At 39.9% G+C, this 26,307-nt stretch overlaps 2 protein-coding genes across 2 annotated transcripts in view; one reads left to right on the forward strand and one right to left on the reverse strand.

The window, feature by feature from the left end:
- ARFGEF3 (ARFGEF family member 3) overlaps window positions 1-20,796 on the reverse strand; it is a 119,964-nt gene extending 99,168 nt beyond the window's left edge. Inside the window, exons 1-2 of the mRNA XM_012650498.1 lie at window positions 20,776-20,796; window positions 18,159-18,290 (exon numbers count right to left, since the gene is read on the reverse strand). Of these exons, the coding sequence (XP_012505952.1) occupies window positions 18,159-18,290; window positions 20,776-20,781 (138 nt within the window). The 5' untranslated portion in view covers window positions 20,782-20,796. The remainder of the gene's footprint in view (window positions 1-18,158; window positions 18,291-20,775) is intronic.
- PBOV1 (prostate and breast cancer overexpressed 1) lies at window positions 9,848-10,283 on the forward strand (the record flags this gene model as incomplete). Its single annotated transcript, XM_012650479.1, is given in 4 exon segments — window positions 9,848-9,958; window positions 9,960-10,091; window positions 10,127-10,171; window positions 10,173-10,283. Coding segments are annotated over 4 exon segments (399 nt in total), but the record flags the coding sequence as incomplete, so codon positions are not given.
- Window positions 20,797-26,307: the final 5,511 nt, after the last annotated feature.

The raw sequence follows: 26,307 nt of genomic DNA on the forward strand, positions 1-26,307 counted from the left end.
ACGCCAAAAAGTGCAATTGTCTGATGTGACAAGAAATCTCTCCCAGTCCCTTAGTTAGCTGGGCCATGCCTAGGAACAGTTGCTCCTTTGGAGAAAGCAAATATCTATGTAATTTAAGGGGGATAAAAAGATATCTTTGCCAGTTTTAGTCTCAAGGTTAGATATTAATTGTGGGTATGCTCCTCAGCCTTTTCATTCATAAGTAGACTTGTATTCAAGAGTCAACTCCAGTGCTATGGTGGGAAAGGGATTGTGGAAGCAACTGCCTGCCCTCTGACCTCATAAGAAATGGCCTGCTTTTGGATTCACGACAATCTTTGCAAGTTGGGATTAGGTAGGCAGGGAGGGATGGAAGTGGAGGGCAGCGGTTCCCAGGACCCAGTGTGGGCTTGGAGGGCAGCTGTGGCTTCTCTGCTTCTGTAAGTACATGGTGGTGGTCCCTTTCCCTGCAGCCCCCATCCCTGGCTTCTCCTATGTGTGTTCCTCTTGCAGCTTATTTGATTAGCTTCTTTCAGGTCTCATCTTTCAGGACTCAACTCAAAAGTCACCCCCCTCAGAGAGCCCTTCCCTGACTGCTCTCTCTAAAATGGTCTCTATCACATCTCCTTGTTTCACTGACTTCAGTGCATGCAGCAGTCTCATGAACTACTTCTTTATGTACTTATTTGTAATCTTCCTGTTAGACTATCCCATCCGCCAGGCTTCTAAAAGACCCCCAGGGCATTCTCACATGATCCTTTCTTTAATTTTTTGCTACATTGCACAGCTTCCCTTTCTTGAGTGTTTTTTCCCCTGGTTAATGTTTCATGACAGGCGGTGGGAAGGTCTGGGAGAATGGCTGGTGGAGGTGGCGGTGGTCAGTGGAGGCCACTTGGTCCATTTGGGCTTTTGGTTTTTTAAGTATTGACCGTAAAGACTAGCAACTGGTAACACTTTGCAATACGAAAATAATGATGGCAAATATTTGTCTCTACTGGTTAATTATTAATATTATTTATAGGGCTGACAATGTACTTTCTGCCTTCCATCACTCTATGCACTCACACAAGGTGCATAAAGGTAGGTTTAGAAAGAAGTGCTCAAAAACTTGAAGCAGTTTTTTGTAAGAAGAGCTGCTTTTTGGCTGCAGAGGCTGGAGGCAGGAGGAACAGTGCCTATGTGAGGGCTTCGTGAGGGCATTGGGTTGGCAGTATTTATTTGGTCATTGAGATTCTCAGCCTGGCTCCCTGTATCACAGGGAAGCCCAGTATATGCAGGGGCAGAGGGAGGCTTCCCCACAACAGCCCACAGGAAGCAGAGGACTCCTGCCAATGCTGACCTAGGCCCCCAGTCAATGCTCACTGTGTTCAAAACATGTTTGTAGAGAGATTTTCCACACCTAATGTCTGGCCACGAATATTCAAAGACTCACTGAGCTATTAAAAAAAAACCCTAAAAACAAGAGCAAATAATGAAAGGAAAGTAAAGCACATTACTGAAGCCAGCTCCTTAAGCTCATGCTGTTTTTTATATAGAAAGAGCAGATTTTCATTCCAGGGCTGATGGGGAGGTGATGTGCCCCCCAGGACTCACAAGATAAATGAAGGGCATAGTGTCTAGCCAGGATGACACAGCAGATAAAAATGACTTACCAAAAATGCTAACTGGAGAAACTGTTAATGTTCCCAATGCCTAGCATGCATTAATTCACTGGATTAAAACACAGACTGGGTGTAGGAAACTTAGGGCAACAGCAAATTAATTTAAAGCATCTGACTTCCATTGCATAATAGGAGGGCAAAAAGTCTAGATTATATATTCTGAGCACATTGGCCCCAAGGAAAATAAGGGCAACTAAATATTGAGGGCAATTTTATTAAAAATGTTTTTTACAAGGTCATTAAAGCATATTGACTAAATCACCACTGAATAGCAGAAACTTGAGTGACAGGCCACATCTTGCAATCTAGCTTGCTGGCGCTGCCTCCACAAAAGAGCTCAGAGGGAACAGGGAGCTCAGGGGCAGAGGCTGCCACGGAAAGGGAAAATTCATTACAGTGGCTAATAAAAGTCCCAAGTCATTTTTTAAAAAACCTAATAATTGAATAGCCATTATGTGCAAGAAGTAATCCCTCAATTTAAAATGTGTATAGAAACCCTGCGTTAAAAAAAAAAAAAAAGATTAAAATTAGACTGGAAAGGAGAAAGTGAAGCTGATTTTTTGCAAGAGCACAAGTGACGAGAATCTAGAAAACGTGGTCACATGAGGCACAGAGAAGGACAGATGTGGCTGAATAAAGAATGATGACGCACAGAGATCACAGGTGTGCTCTTCTGACCAGGAACATCCTGGATTACTCCTCTCCCAAGGGCATGTCGTGGTCATGGTCGGCATTTCTCCATCGAACACACCCTGCCCTGCGACTCTGCTCAGGGCAGAGCAGGGGCTGTGATATCAGGGCCACAACTGTGACTGTGGCATGTGATTCAGTGTTTAACTGCGGTGTGACTTTGTCTACGTCCTCTAGCCCCTTATCTTTAAAATGCCCATCCCACCTCACAAGGATATTTAGAGGAACAAATAGATGAATGTTTTTAAAAATAGTGCATATAGTACGTATCTCCAGGTTGTCTTCTCACAGAGGTGAAACAAGTCTCATTTGATGTAGCTCATGGTAGCTCTTCCAACATAAATGATTAGGCTCATTCCAATTAAAAAGTAAATTAGAAAAATCAGATGATCTACACTGACAAGTACAAATCTTTTGGAGTTTGCACTCCACTATTTACCTCTGCCCAAGTGCTCATCCTCCTGACCCAGCCTCTCTTTCTTCCTTATGTTCTCCTTTTAGGTCCTTACTCAATTCAAGCCATTATTCACTAAGGTTCTAATTGCTGTGGGATCACAAATATAAAGACAGCACAATCTTTGACGTCAAAAGAGACCTCACCATCTACGGGAGGAACAGATGTCTGTACAACCTCATGTCAGGGCCGTCTGTGACAAGCGCTGCTGCAATTGTGAGCTATACGATGACTTTGAAGGCTAGACGACAGAGTAACTTTGGAGAAGACAGACTTTGCAGAGGAGAGGACATGTGAACAAAGCACTGATACTGGAGAGAAAAGGGAGGAAAAGATGTACCAAGCAAAGGAAATGTCACGAGCGAAGGCATGGGAGTGTGAAAGTAAAGAGGCCAAATATGATGCTAGAAAGCTTGGCTGGAACCTTATTGCACGTCAGTTTAAGTTGCCTGTGTTAAGTGTTTTGCACATATTATCTCAGGGCTGCTCAGGCCAATAAAGCATGACTAAAACTAGATATACTAGGGCAAATTGGAAGTCAGAGAGATAAAGCAGACACATAATGAGATGTAGATGAAATTAGAGACAGATCCTAGTCATTCCAGTGACAACAAATTGGCTGGGGTGCATTTGGGGAAGGGACGCAGGGAATTCCCAAAATAGAAGGCAACAGTCACCCACATTTGAAACCTGGGTATCATCCTACCACTGCTCCTACCACCAACCCCTACTGTTCTAGTCAACCTGGCTGAAATCTCTCATATCACGCCATTCCTATACATTTTATTTATTAGACATTAATAAAGTAACATGCTTTGGAGAACAAAGATGTAACTTGTTCAAAATGCATAATACAAAACATTAATGCTGCAGAATGGGCAGAAAACTCAAAAGGCTTATTTCTATAGCATTTATCAGGAGCAGTTTTGATGTACTACTTAAATCTGTGTGCCCCTTCCATACACACACCCCCCATTAGATGTATAAGCTTCTTAGCAATAGGTCTACCTTTTTTGATGCCCATCATGTATATAGCACCTTGCTGGGCCCTGGGAGCTGTGGGGAGTGCTGACCCACTATGCAGTCCCTCCTATGAACTGTCCACATGCATGATCAGCCTCACAGAGTGTCAGTGGGACTGTGCGTCTATGTGCGTAGTCATTACTGTAAAATGGGTAGACAATGTAGTAAAACGGCCCTGGTGGTACAGAAGAAAACTGTTCCAGGAATCTGAATGGCGGATCCAGGTAGTGTGATTGGTGAAAGGCAGTTTTTGCAACCATATAAGGTAATACCGGAGTTTCAGATGATCTGGTTAGGGCAATTATAATTTGGTATTCAGGATGTCCAGCAATCTGGCAGGACCTTACTCTGGACAGGGAAGAAACTGTCTCTATTAACCAGAGAGCATCTCCCAAAAGACTTACAGAATGTTCCCCCACCTGATGTTTCCTGTTACGCTCTGCTGAGAACCTATCTTTTGCACTCACCATCATAAATGGTAACTTGTATGGAATTTATGAGTAGAAGAGCTCATTTCTATCAAAGTTCCAACAGAGTCCTCTGCAGGGCCATTTCCAGGGGATTCAAGAGTGAAGAAATGATTCCCAAAGTTATTAGATTGCAACCGCCTATCTACTTTACATCTACCTGTGTGCTGCATTATTCAGGTCCCTATTCATTCATTCAACAAATATTTATTGAGGTATTACTAGGGGTCAGATCCGTACTAGGTGTTGGGCATATAGTAGTGAGCAAGTAGACAATTCCTGATCTTGCAGAGGTAACATCTGGTATGAAGATAGTCATAAAATAAGGAATTGCAGTAAGTGGTGATGAACATTCTACTGAGAAAATGTCCTGTATTCTGGGAAGGCCTGTCACTCAATACACTAGTTGTAATGCTGTATTCATCCTTTCATGGAACTCTAAATTTCACATGTTGTAACACATATAATTATTTAATTATTAAATTATTTAATTATGTTAAACCCAGGGAAGAAGACAGAGGTATCGCGAAAAAGTGAGCTGATTTGGAGGAGTCAACCTACCCCTAAGGCACCTGGAAGACATGAGGGATAGTGAATGAACAAAGAATTTTTTTTCCTCTTTCTTCGACTATTAAAGTAATCTTAATTTACACACAACTACTTCTTGGGGTAACCGTGGTTTCATGTTTCAAAATACCAGATGTTATTTATATATCATGCCAAACAAAATAAACTACTAGAGGTCAAGAAAGTACAGCCCACGGAAGGCCTTGCATTTGTCTCTCCCGGTGCGCAGAAGAAATCCTTAATGCCAGGCACTTTTCAAACCCCAGCTCTGGCCTGGCTGAGAATTTAGCTTTGTTGCTTTACACACATCTCCTTCTGGCCTCTCATGTATATTGGCTTGAAACTTCATAAAATTAAAAGTCGTTGCATAATTCCTTCTCTTTAGAAACATTCCAGTTCTTTTTTTACTCTATCGAATTCAGTAACAAGGAGAACAAAAATTCAGTGACACACACGGGAACACTGAGACACCAAACGCCCCTCTATGGGGTGCAGGGCACGCTGGACTTCTACACGCACAGCCTTATGGAGTGTGAATTGCTGAAGTGTACCTAGACCATGAAATAGAAGCAGAGGTTCTTTCCCTCATGGTCCAGGCATGAACACAACACAGGCTCAGTCTTCTGAAGTTAGAAAAATGGCAGAATGTGTATCTTTAGAGTGAAGGAGGGGAGGGGTAACAGAGGGAACATACAGAATTTCAGAGGATATTTCCTCATTTAAATTTAAAATGTCAATGCCAAAAATAAGCATTTTTTTCTTATTTTGATCAAGGTTTCTCAATCTCAGCACTATTGACATTATGGATCAAATAATTCTCTTTGTGGGGGGTTTGTCCTGGGCATGATAGGACATTTAGCAGCATCCTTGGCTTCTACCCAATAGATGGTAACTCTCCCAATCCCAGCCACCCCTCGCACACACACACCAGTGTGACAACCAAAAATGTTTCCAGACATTGACACATGTCCCCTGGGAACAAAATTGCCCCTGGTTGAGAACCACTGTTTCAGATCATTTATGCCCCACAGCCCTTGTGGATATAGCTGAGAACCTCTACAATACTACCCGGCTCCCAAAAGGGTCAGAGCTAGAATACAGGACTTCCAGAGAGGATCTGGGGTAAGTCACTGCTCCTTCACTTTGCTTTAGAGATCTTGGACTGCAGGTAGTTGAGCTACAGCCTCAATCTTTATTTTGACACTAAGAAAATGCATCAAGTTATTTCATCTCATAAAATATCTACCACTAATGGCAGGTAATTAGACAAATCACTTTCTGGCTCAACTTGCCCAAATTCTGAGAGATTTTTTTAGTCAACACAAGATTTTGCTAGAGCTCCTGAGTACCCAGTTTGGAAAACCTTTCAAATTACTCATTGGTTTATGGTCCTGTCTCAGGTTCTTCCTGGCCTTCATCTATTGCCAGTAGTAATAAGTTACTGATATTCATTGGCTATGCCCTTAGCACCTAATTCTAGGAAATATTGTACCAACGATATTCATAGGAAAAATATATAAGTATTTATAAGGAACTTAGCTAATTCACTTGAACAAATAAACAAACCGTTTGCATTTCTATTTTCTTCTCCCTTCTAAACTTACTCCCTTGGCAAACTCTCATAACTGTCACTGCTAACTAGAGGCCTCATGAATCTATTTCTAGAGTAGACATTTTCCCCAGGTTGCAATCTCTAATTTCATTTTCGAAACATCACCAATGAATATATGCAATTTCACGAAAATCACATCAAACCCACTAAGTCTCTACTACGGTAAGCAACTAAACACTTCTTGCTCTAAAATTCTTAATTACTCCTGCAGATATCCCCATCAAAATATAAAATCTATTTCTACACTCCTTAAATATGGGGTATAGAGTGACCATTAACCTGAATTGATCAGTGGGACATCATAAAAACAAACATGAACAAAACAAAAAAACACTTGGGGTCTGAGTTTCCTAATTCTCCCTGCCACTGCCATCTCACTTAGAACCTGGTCTGCTAGAAAATAAGAGACTCTATAGAGAGAGGCACCAGTCTTCTCAGGTGGACCTGATGAAGTTATCTTAACAGAATGACAGCCACACCAGAAAAAAAATTTTTCCTTGGGGCCACGGTGTTTTATTATGAAAACAGAATGAAAACTTTGAAAACAAAACAATCCTTTGGAATTTAATGAAAAATTTGTTATTTTTTAATGTTTCTGTGCATGAGTTATATGCAACTTAAAAAATAGTTCTTGCAGCTCCCAAGGGGAAGAGACATGTGAGTTACATATACGTCACAAGGCCCCGGGCTCAAAACGAGGGTGAGTTAAATACAACTCACATGGAAGTTAACATGTTAAGTCAGCCAGCCCAGTCAACCCAATAACTGACCAAAGACGTATGAGCAGTCCAGCTGAGACGAGCAAAAGAACACCACAGCTGAGCTCAGCCTAAACTACCTATCACATTTTGGGGTGATTTCAGAGACATGAGGCACAGTCCCAACTATATTTGTTTTTAAATATGAGCTTGCTTTATCATTTTGAGTGAATTCTAGGAGATTCAGCTGTGTTTATATGGCAATCCCATTTAGTTGTCGAGATGAAATCTAGTCATTCCAGCCCCCATGAAGAACAAACTGGATTGGTCAGTTATGTTTTGATTATTGCTCGGTGACAGCACATCACGATTAAGATGAGAAAAAACAAAGGAACTACTGTGGAAAGGCAGAGTCAATACTATAAATATGAAGCTTCAGTATGAAGACCAGCAAGTGTATGAGGACCTACACCCAAAAGTTGAGTGGAAGAGATTTATTTTTTTGTTCTGTTATGTAAGTAGTTCATGTTTTAGAAATAGACTCCCAAAATCTCAATAGAATACAAGATATATCTTCTCATAGAAACAAAGATATGAGATACGAGTTATGGTTTTGTGCTCAGGGCAGCCTACAGATGGCTGTTTAATTCAGACATAGATGAAATGTTCTGTATTTGCAATGAATAAAATGGAAAATAATAGAAAAAAATAAAATTCTTAACTATGCTACCATTAAAATTGTATTAAATGCTTAAAGGAATGTGTATTGCCATGTGGAAAATGTTTATGATTTAAAGTTAAGTGAAAAGGAAGAAATAAAATCCAATGTACACACAAACATAAACACATAGATAGGATTAGAAATGAATATACAAAAATCAGTCACCATGATGGGATTTACAATTAACTTTTTCTCCTTTGAAATGCCTGTAATATTAAACTACTGGTATTTCTTTAAATGAGTCTTTTAAAATATTAACATTCTTTGAGATCTGACAATATGAACTCAGTAGCTCTCTCCTAAGTTAGGCACTTAAGCCTCCTCATTCAACCAGAAGCTCTGGCTGCGGGTCCTGCAGTCAGCATGGATTTTCCCTTTCCCACCTTCTCACTGCCTATGCCACCACCAGGCACCAGCTGCTCCTGATTCTCTCTACGCATCAGCTCAGTGCACTAAGCCGTTTTTCTGCATTCAGCCACAACAGCCTTCCTACTGCCACCAGCCTGGATTAAGTCCTGGGACCTCCTGCCATTTCACAGTGGCACTGACTTGGCTCTGCTGAGTCCCAGATAATCCTGCAAAGCCCTCCTCCCTTCCCTGACTTTCAATGGCTAACACCCAGCTGTGCATATATCACTTTCCTGCTTACCCTGACCAGGTCTTCTAGAATCTTCTTCAACCTCCCCTCCAGGCTCATCGTCCACCATCGTTTACTAATCCCAGTTCATATCCCATGCTTTTCCATCTGTAGGACTTGTCTTCTCCACCAAGAATGACCTCTCTCCCAAAATAATTGTCTGAATCCCACTCACTTTCCAAAGTCCAACTCAAATCGTATCCCCTCCTTGAAATGGTGCTCTGCCCTGCTGAACGTGGTTTCTCCTTCTGTACGTTCCCATTAAATGTTTCTTCTGCTACAACATACACAGCGGCCTTGAATCTTGGTCACTGTGTACCTCTTTCTCTTCCTACTAGATTATAAACCCTTGTCTCTGAATGTTTTGCTTTTATTCCTACATAGTTTTATACATTGTTGGTAACAGAAATAGATTCACTGAATAAACCAATGAAAATAAAGTCTAAAAAACAAATTTGAAAGTTCAATGAGTTATTTTTTCTAGTTTAACCTGCAACAAGCTCATTTTGACTTAATCTCACAGCTTGAGTTTTAAGAAGTCAAATTTCAGTGATGTGCTCCAGTTAGTATCCTCACTCCTTCCTTTTTTCTCTTTCCCTCCCAGACTCTCCCCAGAATGAGAGCCTCATCTTGCACAGCCTCTGCCCACATAAACAGGGGGCTTTTGATAATTTTACCATTGATGCTTATGGAACTGACCAAGCAAGCCCCTCAAGACAGAGTTTTTAAAGGGCTAAAGCCAACTTGATTCTCTATATGTGAAACATTTAATAATTATAAAGCTCTTCTAGAATATCCAAATCATATGAACTCTGCCTAGTAGAATGGAACAGAAACTTACAGGCTCAGCTAAATAGTGGGTGTTTTCCCTAGACCGTGGAATCATAGCTAATGGTTAAGACCCTCAATATATCTAGGTGGCTAACTGATACATAATATTTTATAAAATTCTGTTTTTAAGCTATTAATAGATATCTATAATTCAACAGTAGTAAATATGAGGGCCTTCTCTAGGAATCAGAAATATATGTGAGGACATATACTCTTCTCTTCCATTACTATAGAAAATTACCCTGCTTTAGGCTCTGGGGGCTATAGATTAAAAAGAGATTAAAAGAAGAAACTCATAAAGTGACAGTATTCCTAATATTCTGATTCACAATTTGAGGGAATTCTGAGGTGTTCATTTTATCATTATGCTACACATATTCTTTTCTAATAACTGTAACAAAAATGGAAGCTAACACTGACCCCTGTCATGCATTGTTCTAAGCATTTCTTTTATTTTTACTAATTTAAGACTTATTGCCACCCTCAGAGGTATGCATCAGTATTGTTCACATTTTACAGATCAGAAAGTGAAGTACAGATAAATAAAGTAACTTCCCAAGGTCATCAAGCCTTCTAGTTCCAGAAGCTGTGTTCTTACCATTCTGCTACCAAATATTTTGAAAAGAAGAAAAATAACAAGACGATGACAGAGTCCATTGATAAGTTCATAGGACAGTCACACCATGCCATTCTCCCACTCTTGCAGACACACCTGGCTGTTAAAGGCTCCTCAATGAATACCTATCTATTGTAAGAGATTTCCATTCTCTCATTATGTTTCATTATCTTCCAGAAGCTTTATTACTCACATTGACCTTGCAGTTAACTCAACTCCCTAGGTCTGGAAAGTTGTCTTCTCCACCTATCCAAAACTACACATCCGAAGACCATATCAACTCTCAGCCCTGCTACAAAGCCTTTCCAGAAAAATACAAATGGTTGAAAAAGCAACTCTGCTACCAATGACTGCTTAAGCCCAGCCAAGTAACTGAACCACTCCTACTTCAATTTACTTATGAAAGGGATATAATGATGTAGGAGGTTACCTCAATTGTAAAATACAAATCCATGTTATCTTTCTCACTTTTGAACTCATACAGATTATTATCTATAATCTCAATTTAGTTTCCTTTGTTGCTTATCCTGGTAGACTACTGAAAAATACTACATCTTTTCTTCTCCTCTCCATTAGTCAATAACTAAATTAACAGGCAATTAGCAAGTGCCAGATGCTCTACTAGGCACCAAAGGGATAAAAACAATTCTTACAGTACATCATTAGTTTTTACTGACTAACTAGTGAAATTTTCCAGTCATGCCTGAGTCAAGAGTTGAGGAGTAACTAGTTGGAGGGTTGACAGTGTGCAGTTTCCCCAAACAGGCCATTGCAGGGAACCCTTTGGGCCTCAGCTAACCTCCTACACCTCTGCACACACGTCATCCCTTCCCTCTGAGAAAAGTGCAGTAAGAAAAAAGCAGGAGGTGACAGAGGGGATGATGTGTCAGGTGCCCTGGCTGGGAGAAAGCAAGCCAGACTATGATTCTCACGTGATAAGTGACCTGGCTGACTGCCACTTATCACTCAGCACTATGCCCTGCTTTTTCAAGAACAGAACTCTGGGCACAGGGCTGCCCAAGATGAAGACTACACTTCCTACAATGGAGCGTTGCCACATGACCACGTTCTGGCCAAGAGGATGTGCACAGAGACATCCTGCCTCCCCTTCCTCCTGCTGCGTGGCTGGAGCATGGACGTGCTGGCTGGGGACGGGAAGCCTATGGCCCGCAAGGTGGAGAAACAAGATCCGAGATGTGAGGGTCTCTGGTAATGTGGTGCAGCCCATATTGGCCTAAGTTTATGTGAAAGAAAAATAAAATTCTGCCTTGTTTCATCTAAAATGAATCCAAATACTGCAATCCTTTCTTGCCTCTCTCCAACCCCATCCCTCCTTGCCTATCTGATTCCTACTTCTGCTTTAGATCTTTTTCCCTTGAAAGGCTACTTCTTCAGGACAGCATTCTCTGTTCTTTATCTGCCCCCTCTCAGGCTCTATTGTAGATACTCTTCTAGCTCCCTAGGTCACTGCTACTGCATTTATCACAATTCACATGTACAGTGGCCCCCTTATCCATAGGGGATACATTCCAAGACCCTAGTGGATTCCTGAAACCAGAGATAGTAGTGAACCCTTATATCTCTCAAGTTTTTTCCTAAACATACACACCTATGTGTCTTAGTCCATTTTATGTTGTTATAAAGGGATACCTGAGGCTGGGTAATTTATAAAGGAAAGAGGTTTATTTACCCAAGATTCTGATAAATTTGACTGGTATCTACATCTGCTCAGGGCGTCAGGCTGCTTCCATTCATGGTAGAAGGGGAAGGGGAACTGGCTTGTGCAGCGATCACATAGCCAGAGAGGAGGAAGGGGAGGAGGTGCCAGGCTCTTTTTAACAATCAGCTCTTGAGGGAATTAACAGAGGAAGAACTCACCCCCAAGGGAGGGCCTTAATCTATCCATGAGGGATTTGCCCCCATGACCCAAACACCTCCCATTAGCCCCCACCTCGAAAACTGGGGATCAAATGTCAACACGAACTTTGGAGGGAACAAATGTCCAAAACATAGCCTTGAGATAAAGTTTAATTTATAAATCCGGCACAGTAAGAGACTAACAACAACAATAAAATAGAAAATTATAGCAATATACTATAATAATAAAAGTTGTGTGAATGTGGTCTAAGTATCTTATTGCATGTAATATTTTTGAACAATTATTGACCACATTTAATTGAAATCATGGAAAATGAAACCGTGGATCGGGAGCAGGGGGACCTAGTGTATTTACGTATTTCATTGATTTCTGTCTCCATTGCTAGCCTCCAAACAAAGATTCTGTTTTTGTTTGGTTTTGTTTTCTTCACCACAGGCTCTTTTGTGTCCAGCACGGTGCCTGGCACACAGAAAGCAATCAAATATTTGCTGAGTCAAATGACTGAAAAAAAAAAAATCAAAGGATCTTCCTACTCTACTTGGAACTCTAGAACATCCCCAGTAAGTCCTGTGGGCTTCTGCGTTTATGCTTGCTTAAATAAGATCATGGGGGATGAGTATTAAAGTATTTCATAGAGTGGTTCTCAAATATATTCAAATGGCATTGAACTTAGAAATGGTGGTGCTTTAGAAAAAAATTTGTAGGTAATATGAAAATCTCTTCATCTCAAAAAACAATATGTAAACTATTTAAAGGAGAATCACATCTGTAAGTTTTCAATGTTTGTTCTTTACTTTTTCATATGTTTGTATCCTCTGCCTAAGGCAGTCATACCAAAGGGTCAAGAAACATGGGAGGAAAGCTTAGTAAGAATTATATCAAAGTGTATGCAAAGCAGAAAAAGATTATTATAACTTTCTCGACCTTATAGCAGAGAGAAGGGCCGTGTGAGAACCATTTACTCAGCAGAACCACATATTTGAGATACTTTCTGGCATTAACTGCACAAACAGTATGTTTGTAAGCTTGTTAGATCAACCTCCAACAACAATACATTTTGGAGTTAAATATTTTTCAATGAACACCGGATTTTTCCTTAATACTAGAGAATGCTGCAAGTGTTCTAAAGTGTCTAAGTGGCTTCAGGCTAATAAGGGATTTCTCCGTTATGAGAAACAAGACAAATTAGCCCTTTTAGCCTCAAATTTCACTAATAATCATTCTTTCACTAAGGCATTCTAGAATACCAAATGTGCAAACTTAAGAACATCAAAACTAACCATTCAGATAAATTCTCAAAATATGAGACTCTGCCATTAAAATATTATGGAGAAGGGATTTAAAAATGGTCTTTCCATTTGGCCTGTTTCTTGCTCCCAGACCAAGGCACTGACTGCAGTACTGATGCATAACTTAAAAGCACACTCTCCTCCACTTGGTAATACCTGAGTTCTAAGTGGACACCCTGAAGCTTAGGACCTCCAGCCATACAAACAGTAAACTCTTTGTCTACAATTCAGTCACCTCTATATTTTCTGTAGACATTTGTTAGACTTTTGTTATATAAAAATACCTTGATAGTAAATGACATTCTCTTTCCCTTTCCCCACCTCTCTCTCTCTCTCTCTCTCTCTCTCTCTCTCTCTCTCTCTCTCTCACACACACACACACACACACACACACACACGTACACACATACCCTAGAGCCATTAGCTAATTTGGTGGGAAAGAGACCTTATTTGATTCTTTCTTCATATTTGATTCTGGCTCATAGAACTCGCAAGGGGAGAGCATTACCATGGGAGGACACAGAAAACACACAGGACTCTGAGCCACTCCTACCTGTGCCCCTCATTAGCTTGTAACTTAACTTTTCAATTTGGTCATCTATGCAACAGGATAGTAATGACTACCACCTATCTTTCAGGATAGGCTCAGAAGGGCAGCTAACCACTGTTTAAGAGCACAGATTTGGCCTCAGGCTGGATTATGCTTCAAATACTGGCCAGATCATTTCACTAGCTGTGTGGCCTTAGTAAAAATGTACTTACTAGAGTGTCTGATGCATAATAAATGTTAAATGACCAGTCCCTGTCATTTCTCCTTTGAAAATTGTAAAGCACTCCACCAATATTCATTTCTTTTATCTAAAGATGCACATAAGACATCCAATAATAGAATCCTCATCAAATGCTTTCTCAGTGTCCAGTATTATAACCTTCTTTATTGCCAAAGCCAGCCTGCCCTCCCCAGATAGGATGCTCGCATCTCCCACGTGCTTACAGAGGCAGACAGCCAGCCGTAATCCCTTTCAGTCTTTGAAGACTCAGCCAGCTGTAGCTGTTAATAACCTCACCACAGGTTATCCATCAGAAAGAAGGGAAAAAAGTCCTAATTACTCTAGTCAGAGATGTCATTAGTTATGTACATGGCTCCTATAAAGTCTGCCTGGCATTTATGCAAATGGCACACACCTCGAGAAAATGTTACCAAGGCAGACAAGTATTTAACCTAAATATTCAATAGCTCCCTACCACCTACTAATCCATGTCAAAGCTAATCTATCTTCAGGGAAACCTTTCTGATTCTCTATAGTTCTGACAGTTTATTTGCTCAAGCTATAAAATTTTTATTTGGATTCCATAGTCATTTCAATAAATCAAAGTTGCCTTTTCTCCCCTCCTGTGAAACAGTAAAACCAGATAAAATAGTTCCTGGGCTAAGTGATTCCACCTGATTACTATTTAATTTGTCAGAAGCACGCATCACTGATTTTTTTTTAACCCTATGACTGAAAAGTCTAGGGCCTTCTTTCTAAATGGGAACAACATCACTGGAATATTGGGTTTCATTATTAGCTAGTTTCTATTTAATCTCAGGGAAATCTCTAACAGAGAAAACCATATTATTTTCTCTCCAGGAATTTAATACAACTGCTACATTGTCTTAAGAGTGTGATATGGTTCAATTTCTCACGTTTATAAGCACTAACAGACACCAATTTGCAAATAAAATGCAGATATAACTTTAAAAAATAACACCTAGGATCTGTTATGAAAAATGTTCTATGCTGTGGTTAGACAGACATAAATAAAAACTACATGGTGTAGCTTTATTATCCCCTCAGACCAACATTCGAAAATGTCTACCATATCTTGTTACAAAAGATTTTCTGCACCTACGAAATACTTACATAAAATGACTGGAAGACTTTTACAGGAAATATCTAGTTTAAATAATTTATCATCAGAATGAGTCATGTAGAAGCACCAAGACTGAATTAACACATCCTTCATATGTAATGGAAATCCAATCTTTTCCCTGAGGACTCATCTAATTCTCTCTCTTTTTTTTTTTAAGGTAATTTTTGGGAGGATATGGTAAAACCATTTTATTATAGTAATGATATTACCAAAACAAGGACTTATTTAAGTGGTTTTACTTGGGTCATTACAAGTATTATAGGATTACAAGATAAAGGGGTGTGAGCTTCTGGAGATTACTAAGAAGTTGGTATAGAAATTCCTCATGCATAGAGAAAGGAGGTAAAACTTATTATTCTAAGCCAGAAATTCTGTAACTTGAATCAATCTTCATAGTCAAACAAGTATTTTAAATCTCAGAAATAGGAAATGATCAGGGAGCCCTCATCTGTGATCCATCAAAATCAGATAACCATCTTCAAAAATTTTATTGAATGTTAATAACATCATGTGAAGTATGGTTAACTCATTAATTTTCTAGCAGCTAAAAATGGCTAAAAATGTCCAAGATCAAAATATACTACACGCAATTACCTTAAGGTTAGGTTTGTTGTGAATTGAAATAAATTTGAAATATTTTTCCCAATTCCAATATTTAAGTAGTTAAAAATAATAGCATGTATCCCTTGACCAATATCTCCCCAATCCCCCTCCTCTCTAGCCACCCAGCTTCTGGTTAACTACCATTCTACTTCCTTTTTCTATGAGATCAACTTTTGTAGACTCCACTTAGGAGCGAAACCATGTGGCATTTGTCTTTCTGTGCCTGGCTTGTTTCACTTACATAATGTCTTTCACATTCATCCATAGTTACAGCTAGAAAGGGGGAATAAATTTCAGGAGATCTATTATATAGCAAGGTGACTATAGTTAGTGATGATACAATATATTCTTGAAAAATATAAAGACAGTGGATGTTATATGCCCTCACCATGAAAATGATAACTATCTGAGATAATGCATTTGTTAAGCAGCTATATTTAAATATTCCACACTGTGGATATATACCATGTTGTACAAGATAAACGCACACTGTTATCTGTCAATTAAAAAAAATAGCATGTAGCAAAGGCCCTTATCTTTTTAAGCATTTTGAAAATCTCATTGTAAAGAACAACAGCCAAGATTGTTTTTCTTTTTTCTGATAACGTCCGATTTTCCTCCCAGACATTAACTAAAAGTACCAAGGTCTATGATGCTATCCTTCGAAAGTCCATTAAGATAGGCTTTCCATGATTTCCAGTAGAGTTAACATGTGTCAACTCCTGTCCTGAGCAGGGCTAGCAAAAGGCCCTGCTGGGCTGGAATTAGAAAGCAAGTACAAGTTTTCAAAACAGGTGTTACTGTTGACATAAGCATTCAACATTCTGCTTGTGTGAAGCTCCTAAAAGAACAGGTACTTTCTCATTGTAATTTTTAATACAAATTTCTGTATTTCACATAAATGTATTCCTCAGAGAATTTCCAGAATAATATATAATCTGTGAGGTATGTCTCCTAGTATGACACCAAAGCTCACCCTCCAGTATTTGGAGACCTAATAGCAGAAGAAAGATTCACAGGCTAGACTTGGAAGTCACAAACGCAATTAGCCTGGGAGCTGGCCTTGCCTCTCTTTCAAGAGCGGCACAGAGGTAGTGGAGAAGTAAGACAAATCTAGAGGGAGTTACTCTGTGGTTCCCACAAATGCACAGCTGTCAAACTTACATCAAAGGATAAGGCAAAACTACATACCAGCATCAAAAAAGAGAGTTAAGATGAATGAGATCTTAAAGATTGGCCGACTTGGGCATTCTCCATGTTTATTGTGTCTAAGAATCACTTGGGACACTACAAACTGCCTATTCCAAGACCCATCCACTGAGCTTCTGATTCAGCAACAGCAGGCAATAATGGCAGCAGCAGTAATATGTAACACTTCTAAAGCTCTTGCTTTGTGCCAGACACTGTGCTATGTTCTTTACAAATGTCACCTTATTTAAGCCTCAAAACAATCCTATTGGGTAGGTACTTCTATTTTCCCTTGAGGAAATTCAAGGCACAGAGTGGTTAAGGCATCTGTACAAGTACATCCTGCTAGGAAGCGGAGGGATAAGGATTCGAACCCAAGCAGGTCAGCTTCAGAGTCTGAGCTCTTAATCACCACCCTGCACTACCCAGGGTCGTGTTTAGCGTAAGGCCTTGGGCATCAAGACAATGTCATGACTGAGTGGAGAAATTGACAGAGAAGTGAAGTCTCTTATCCAAGACAAAAATCACATGGTGCATTTCCAGGAAGAAATCAGCCATTATATGACACTAACTATTCTTGAATATTCCTCTACACATGTTCCCCTAGGGAGGAAAAGGACAGATTACATTATTAAAAGCCATCTTGTTGGTTCCTACTATGTTACTTTGACCAAGGTGCTATTCTGGGGCAGAGATTCCCATCGTTTTCTGCCCAACTCTGCTCACTCACAGAATATGATGCTCTCCAATCAGCATAATGGACTCCCAGTCATGATTCTCAAGGGAACGAAAGGGGAAAGGGGGCAGAGAAATGCCACCCCTACAAGGGAGGTGGTAACTGGAATGAGGGAGATTAGGTTCACATAATTTAAGGGAGAAAAAAATGTGACTCTCATATGCCTCCCAAGTATAATCTTTCTCCCCCACAAACTGACCATTCCAGTATTTCAGTATATAGTAAAATATTATTAGGTCTTTGCTTTGCTTTAATGTACACAGGTTGGCAAAATATGTATGATGATCAGATCTACTCCAAGCTGGAGCTATTCACATATATTCTCTTAACAGGTGATAAATGTACTTCCTAACAACATTTGATATGCAAGATGGGGCCAAAAATCTCATTGGTTTATAGAAATTGTCCCTTTTTTGCTGTTAAACAATCAAGGCGATTTGGAGGGACCAAAAGCAAGGATGATAACCATCTGTTCCAAATGAAAGATGAGCCAGCATGACCACAATGCAGAAGCATTTTCAAGATAACAAGTACTGGGGGTCAGAACGTGTTCCTGTCCCAGTGACGCACGCCGGTGGCCACGTCAAACCAACCTTCATCACTTCCACCTGCAGGTCTTCGTTGAGCGAAGGCGTCACTTTCACGGCATTCAGGATCTGATTGAGCAGCTGCTTCTCATCAGAGTCTGTTTCCATGGATACAAACCTCTCTTCCGACAGAAGCTTCTGTGAAGAGGCACAAGGCAGTGATCACAGATAGGCCCTCCCCTGCCGCCTTATTCTGTTGTATCTTATTACGTATTGATGATTATTTTCCTTACTGGGAGGCACATTAGCTGGGGGCCATTAGGAAAGAATTCATGCTCTGTGCCATTAAAAAGAAAAATGCATCCAACCTTGGGTAAACTGTTCTTGGCAAAGACCTTTTCCTGATATTAGATAATTCATTCTAAATTTCATGAAGTGAAATTCTAATGTGCTGGCCATATAGATTAGTTAGGGGATGGGGAATGAACATGCCAGTAGAAACCTAGCCCTGCACAATAGTCACACACACGTACCCTTTCTGAATATAGCCTCGTCGTCATAGGAAAGGAGAAGGTCTCGTAGACAACAAGTTCATTTTTTCAGGTGTTTATCTTTTTACTTCCTAATGTGAGCTGTCATTTATCTTGGAATTATTCATGAATCCAGAAATCTTAATGTATTTCCCCATCAGAAAACGAATGTCACAAAAATGTAAACAAGACGATATTCACTTTCATGAGGACTCCCAGGAATCCACGTCACAGGACAACCCTTTTCTATTTCTTATCTTTCATAAAATTCTTCCTCATATTGCACCCAAGCCCACATGCCTACAACTTCTACTTCTTCATCCTTCCCCAGAGCCACATGGAATAAGCTTCTAAAATGTCTGAAGTCAGCTATCAAGGCCACGCAAGTCTTTTCTGTTCCGTACTGAACCTCCTCAGACTTCTTCAAATGCTATCTAACAAGACTTCACTTGTGCTCTCTTGCCCACAGCCTGACCTCCAGACTGAACACAATACCTCAAGGGTGGCCAGTAACTCAAGAGGGATGTGTAACGTGACTCACGTTCTCAGGTCCAATGAGCTTAGTTGGTAATCACGGCACATTCTATGCTGCCCCACCCTGCGACCCCTAATTCTCATTCACAAGGGCTGCAGTGAAGCTGTTCTCCCATTCTGCCCTGGTGCAACTGATTTTTCAGACCCCACCATAGAACTTTATATTTAGCCCAGTTTAATGTGTTCTTTTCCAATGTGGCTTAGAGCTGCAGCCTGTGAAGAATGTTTGGAACTCTGATTCACCCAGTGTAATGACTCCCTCTTTTACCAGGCCATTGCAGATCTGGAAAACAAGTACTTCAAACCTGCATCCTTAAGACTCCCTAGTATTTTGCCATTATTCTTTCAAAAGGAATTTTTTTTAGAATCACATAGTACATCCAGGACAGCCCAGAGTTAAAGGTTACATACAAAGCTATTTTTACTTAAAATAATGAAGACAAGGAAGCCCTAAAAATGTGCTTACAGTTAACAGGAGGCAGCCGCGGATGGTGAAAGGAAGACTCACAGCCTACCAAGTCATTGAAGTTAACCCAATTTGGTAAGCCCTTAAAAACATGGTACTGCAACTGGGAATGTTGCAGGGTTAAAAACAAGAGAAGCTGCATGGAAAATCTATATGATACTATCAAGAGGAAAAAAGGAACAAAAGTGGTAGGTCAAAACAAATTCTCACTCATGTTTATGGTTGGCCCAGTTACCTTGGAGAAAAGCAAAAGGTTTTTAACAACATTATTGACAGTATTTAAAAAGTTCAAAAGTTGCTGCATATTAAAATATACATTATCTAATTCTAATCCACTGGGGGAAAAAAGAGCTGTTTTCTCACTCATTCTATGTATTAACTCTTAAAAGGAATTAAGGACCTCTCCAAACTTAAAAAGCTAACTATGAAATAATCTATACTGATGTGAAAAAACATGTGGCAAATGTCACCAATCCACAGCCATGCTGAACAAACCCCTGCAGCCTTCAACCTCACAGTGCTTGTCTCTTAGAAACAAAACCACTCTAAAAAGTTGGTGTATTTATATAGTCATCACCTTTTCACTGTGGGAATTAGACTCATTATGTTTGGTGTAAAACATAAACAAACAAATGCTCGGTGTGTTCAAGCACATCTGACTTTGCTTATTAAACTAAATTTCTTTTCTTCCCAATTTTTCCCTGGAAACAAAAGAGATTAATCTAACCCAACTGTAGAATTAAAAAAAAAAAAAAAAACTTTCCAGTTTACCAACAATTCTTATTTCATGGAACCACAAATGGTGAATGTATACAAAATTTGAATTCATGTGAACTTAGGGTCTCTTTCTTGGGATCCCTTATTTTCCTGAAAACTGGATGTCAGGAAAAATATTTCATATCTGTGTGGGCTTAGCTAGGTCCCCATGAATCAGTGTCTGATTACGAAGGCTCAACAAAGTAACACTGTACACAGAGAAATTCTGGGTGAAAATAAGAAAATCCTGTTATCCTCTATGGTTATTTCTTCGCTTAATCAAATTTCTGTCTGGATCTTTAAACAGCCAGTATTTAAAACGTTAACTATCTGCTCTTTCAATGCCAAAATGGTCTGTCAATTTCTGTCACCCCGTTGCATTTAGTCAAAGCCATACCTGCATCCCTGCCAAAGCGTGTTGGGCCAGCTTCACATTCTTGGATTCCAGAGCCAACTGGAGAGGCAGCAGGCATTTCTCCCTGGCAAACACATAAATAAGGACCACATGTGAGCTCAGCGAAGCTGGCAGTCAAGCGATATAAGCCTTATGTACACCCACCCTCAAACACCACCACACACATACACAAAAATAATATCCCAAAGTGAAAATGCATGGGGGCTTGAAGAAAGCACAGCAAAAACGTTTTGCAGACATGATAGCACATCAGCAGCTCGCCTTCTTCGTATGGCTACAGGAGGAGCAGACACAAGGATGTTCGTTAATTAGTACTTGGTACACTAATGAACAGACATTGGGACTATCACCGGTCCGTGACCATGCTTTGCTCTTTCCCAAATTAATGGCATTGCTCACACCCAGCACACACGGGGTGAACAATGCTAGGAAACACCATTTATGTAGATTTCTATGCCTTGCTTATACCTCTTCCTTACCTAGGCGGTAACTGCATCACCGCTGGCATTCTGCCCCATCAATATAAACTGAAATTCTATTAATTTGTCAATTCCTCCCCCCCTCAAAGTATTCAACAGTCATTTATACTACTAAAATGTGCTCTATAGTCTCCCTCCAGAGGTAGATTTAAATTTTGTGATAGGTTAATAAATATGTTTCCAAGATGGAAATACAAATGAATCACCAATAGCATTGGCCAATGAGAGGTACCTGGAGGCAACATTTCCTAGTGTCACGGGAGAGACTAAACCAAATACGTGGAGAGCTACTTGGATATTTTAAAGTTTAAAGAAAAACAGGGCACTAAAATATGTTAGGAATAAACTGAAAGAGTTACAAAGACAAAAATATCTTTGTGTTAGAAGCACCCACTCTAAATAATTAAACAATAGACCGAGAATTTTAATCAACTCCATTATTTCCCTACAGAGTTATACTGGCGCAAAAGTAAAATGTTACTTCATTTTGCCACCCACACTTAAACCAGAGCAACCCCATTTTTATCTGTTTTATATTTTCAGCATAAACTGAAAGATTCATTGATTTTAGAGAGTGTGGAAAGCCACAGGGTTAGACTATAGGATTTCATCTTTGGAGAAATAAGGGTCACTGTCATAGAACACGCTGAAACAGGATGTTAATTATAGCTCCTTTTTTTTCTTATTTATAAATTTAATCCTCCCTGTCCACCCAGCTTTCCCAGGGAATCTCCGTCAGCAGGTCCACCACAGATAAGGCGAGAGTCACAGACACTCCCCAATGCCGGCCACAATGACTGAATGAAAACAGACTCTAACAGGAAGAAATCTGTCTTCCCCATCCTTCTCATCTCTGCCCTCAACAACCCAATGTTACAATAGCCATTCTTATATGACAATTGATTAATACTATAGCCATTTTCATTAAATACATCCTTTGACAGATGGATATACCCAACTGTGTTACATCCAGTTGGGTGGCTATAACTTTGTCACTGTTATCTTATTGTCAGCTTGTCACAGTTACAAGACAAACACTGCTGTGCAGTTAATTAGAGCAGGAATAGCTGATTTTTCCAATTTTGTTTCTTTTGTTTGATCATAACCAGTTTATAAGCTTGGAAAAATTAATTGAAAGGGTAAAAGTAGAGTGAGAACTAGGAATCATATGCAGATGGAGAATTAGCAGAAATAGCAAAGAACTTCACATGTAAATTCTTGAAACAAATTTCCATCAGGATTAATTAATTGTGAAAGAACTTAAGTCTTGAATTTGGAGTCAGCTCTGCCAATGAGGGCACAGCACCAGGGACCAAGCTTAGAGGTCCAAAATTCTCACAGCCTACTAGCCCAGAGAAAGGGAAATATATTCAGTAGCTATAGTCTAAAAATGTATAAGTATTTACACATTACTCACCAAGGGCACCCAATAAGAGTGGATGCCACATTCAGCAGCAATAAAACCCCTTTTGGAAATGCTCAACCTGTTGACCCTTGGGAAGCAGCATTGTGTTTGCATATAAACTGCATGTCCGTATTACTCTGCCATCTGCAGTATTAGCCTTCAAAATCCTTATTCCACTCTCTCACCTGCTTCTGTGTTCACACAGTTGATATTGCTGACTTGAGCCAGGTTACTGACAAATGCCAGGACCACCAGGTTGCACCATGACTTCAGGAGACATCACCGAACTGCTCCCCTTGTAAGTCCTGGTCACCAGGCAGGACTGGTAGATGGAGTTGGTCCAACTGGGTTTTGGCTGAGTTGAATGGTATCAGTATTTAGTGAAAGAACATGGGCTGTGGAATCACATGGACTTGGATTCAAACCCCAATCTTTTATAAGTTGTAAAGTCTCAAGATACTGAACTCTGTTGGGTCTTAGCTCCCTTGTCCCTTAAGACCAATCCTGCAGGTTATAGCAAAGAGTACAGATAATATATATCAGGGGTTGTCAAACTTTTTCTGGAAAGAGCCAAATAATAAGTATTTTAGGCTGTGTAGTCCATATAGTCTCTGTCCTAACTACTTAACTCTGCTGAAGCACAAAAGCAGTCATATAAGTAAATCAATCAGCATGGCTATGTTCCAATAAAACCCCATTTACAAAAACAGGCAAATGGCCAGACTTAGCCTACAGGCTATAGTTTGCCGAGCCTTAATATAGACAAAGTACCCAAAACAGATCATGATTTTTAGTATAGGATAAGCAGATCTAACCTTTCATGTATCCAGAAAGATTCTGCACAGGACAGGGACGAACTGCCCCGGGAGGGTCTCAGCAGAAGCAATTATAACACCAAGATCTCTCCCAGAAAATACATGTTTTGAAGAAATATCACTACAGACAAAGATTTCATCTGGGAAACTAAACCAAGACACTCCATCCAACCATCCATTCAACCAATATCTGTGTTCCAGGCACCATGTTGGGTATTAGGGAAGATCTAACAAGGAACATGACAGAACAAGTATTTGCTGTCATTTGTATTCATGAGATGAAAGACAGAAAAAAGAAAATTAGCAGTTGTTATTTCTCTAGTCTTACCTATCACTATAACCTTAAAATAGGCATTCTTACCTTTGTTTTACACTTGAAAAAAAATGAAGGTTCAGAGAGGTTTTGTAGCCTGCCCAAGGCCACACAGCTAAAATGTGTTGGAGACAACTCAAATCCAAATCCATTTGACTCTCAAGACCAAGTTCCTTGCAACCTCCTTTGTTCTCAAAAGATCCAGAGCAAAGCTAGAATAGATGTGCTTCTTAATCTTTTTTGGTTCACAAACACAAAATAATCTGTCAAAGGACCCTCTTCTTAGAGGAGGGCACATATCATTTCAGGGGATTCATGGGTCCCCAAACCCCAATTCCACATAGATCCCGAGTGAAGAGCCCCTGCCCTTAGGGGAAAAGGCTGTGCCCAGCATTCAAGGTAAGCATCAGAGAAGAGGGTCATATTCCCTGGCTGGGCTTAGGGTCCCATTAGGATGGCCTTTGTATTGCCACACTGAGCCCTGGGCAGAGAGGTAGCTCCGTGTGTGTGTGTGTGTGTGTGTGTGTGTGTGTGTGTGTGTGTGTGTGTATGTCTAGGAGGCGAGGAGGACTACCAACTCTCCTTAGTATCCAAGGCCTGTCATCCCCTCAGACCCAACAGCACCCCACCCCTCTGCCCCGAGTATTGTCACAAGCTTCGGATCCTGGCTTCGACTGAAAAGGAACACGTGTGGAAATGAAGGAAACATATGGCGCATAACTACTTTTGTTGCTTGCTCTGTGATATCATAAAAACCTGCCTGCCTTCATTTCTTTAAAAAGTGATTATAATGAAAGAGAATAACAGGCCTGTTCACTGGGTCTCAGGATAAAATTTATAATGAAGATGCAACATGGCACACGCTCAATCCTCCCTGCACCTCCTGTATTAGAATAAATCATCTTTTGATCTTTCTGGATGCTGCCTTATTGGGAAAGGGCAAACCAAACACCAACTTTCAATTAAATTAAGCGATTATATTTTATGCACAGGCACATGCAAATTCATTCTTGCCTAATCAAATAAAGGCAGTGGCCCCAGGTTTCATGTCCCGACATGCCATTATTTCTTTAAGAATAATTATGTCTTGTACACATGAGGAAGACATCATCTGCGCCGTGGCACTGCGTCTGGTCATGTCAAGGAGACTGAACCTATTTCCTTAACTGCATCGTCACGGTTCACAGACCAGCTTTAAGAGGCTGGAAGATAACAATGGACAAAGGGAAATTAAAATAGGTGAATAGGGGAAGAGTTCGGATTTAATAATTACCTTTCAACACAAGTACAAATATGAACTTCAAGTGAAACCAAATATATTCCTGAATGTTAGGCTGATTCCTCTTTAATGCCCTGAGTGGCAAGGAACATGAAAATGCTTACATTGCTAAGGTCTGCTTACATGCTACACCTCTAGGATTCTACGGCCATTTATTAAATAACTACATTTCTTCACATAATAACCATGGCTGTGGTTGAAATGGCTTCTTTGTGACTTAATATGTGCAAAGTACCACGCTACACGTGTTCATATTTACTATTTTATTTAATTATAACTTTCGAAGGTAGAGATTTAATTGTCAACAAAACTGAAAATAAGAGAGATTAGGTTACTTATCCAAGGTCACACGTTTGTAAATGTCCATTTTTAAAATCCATGTCCTCAAGCCTACACCACAGTGCCTACAGGGGTAGACAGGTCCCCATCAACTATGCATATGACTCACTGCTTTAAAATGGCAATTCAAATGTCCAACAGGTGAAGAGTAGAAACGGACCTCAAACAAGTAATGTAAGTCATCTTGAGTGATAATTCATGAAGCAATGCGTTCTATTTGACAGTTGGTGTGTAGTTATAAGAAGGTGCAGGCAGTTTGGGTATGTGGAAAAAATCTGGCTTTGGAACCAGCTGCTGGGTTCAAGCCACAGCCATACCCTTCCTAACTTGAGTACAGAAAGTTTTTCACTCCCCTTGTTGTGACACTTGGGATGTTATTATTCGTGTTTATGAATATGGATGCTTTAAATGTTCACACCAACACTGGCGAATTTTCATTGATTAAGCTTTTGCCAGAGCCAATTCCATTGAGCCAACTGGAACTAAATTGGTTCCCTAATTGACTTTCTCTACAGTGCACTTAAAATGTTTCCATTTTATTTCTATTTTAATGACATTATTTTTTTTTATCAGTATCTATCCTTTTCCGTTTCAAAACAAAAATTAGATTCACCCTTCAGGAACTGTTTTAAGCTCTAGGGATATAGCTGTGAACAACATAAAATCCCTTTTCTCCTGCAAGCTTTCAAGATTTCTTAGCAAGTCTATTGTAATTATTAGGTTGAGCATATGAACTTACCATTTTTGTAGGTCAGAACAGGTTGAATATTGGCAATTTTATAAGATTCAATCTAGTAAAAAGGATTCTAAATAATATAATATGGTTTTGCCATGTTTTACCTCAAGATACAAACTTTTAGTATTTATCATTTTCTTATAAAAGG

The sequence above is a fragment of the Propithecus coquereli genome, unplaced genomic scaffold (assembly GCF_000956105.1).
Source record: "Propithecus coquereli isolate 6110/MARCELLA unplaced genomic scaffold, Pcoq_1.0 Scaffold329, whole genome shotgun sequence".
Taxonomy (NCBI): Eukaryota; Metazoa; Chordata; class Mammalia; order Primates; family Indriidae; genus Propithecus; species Propithecus coquereli.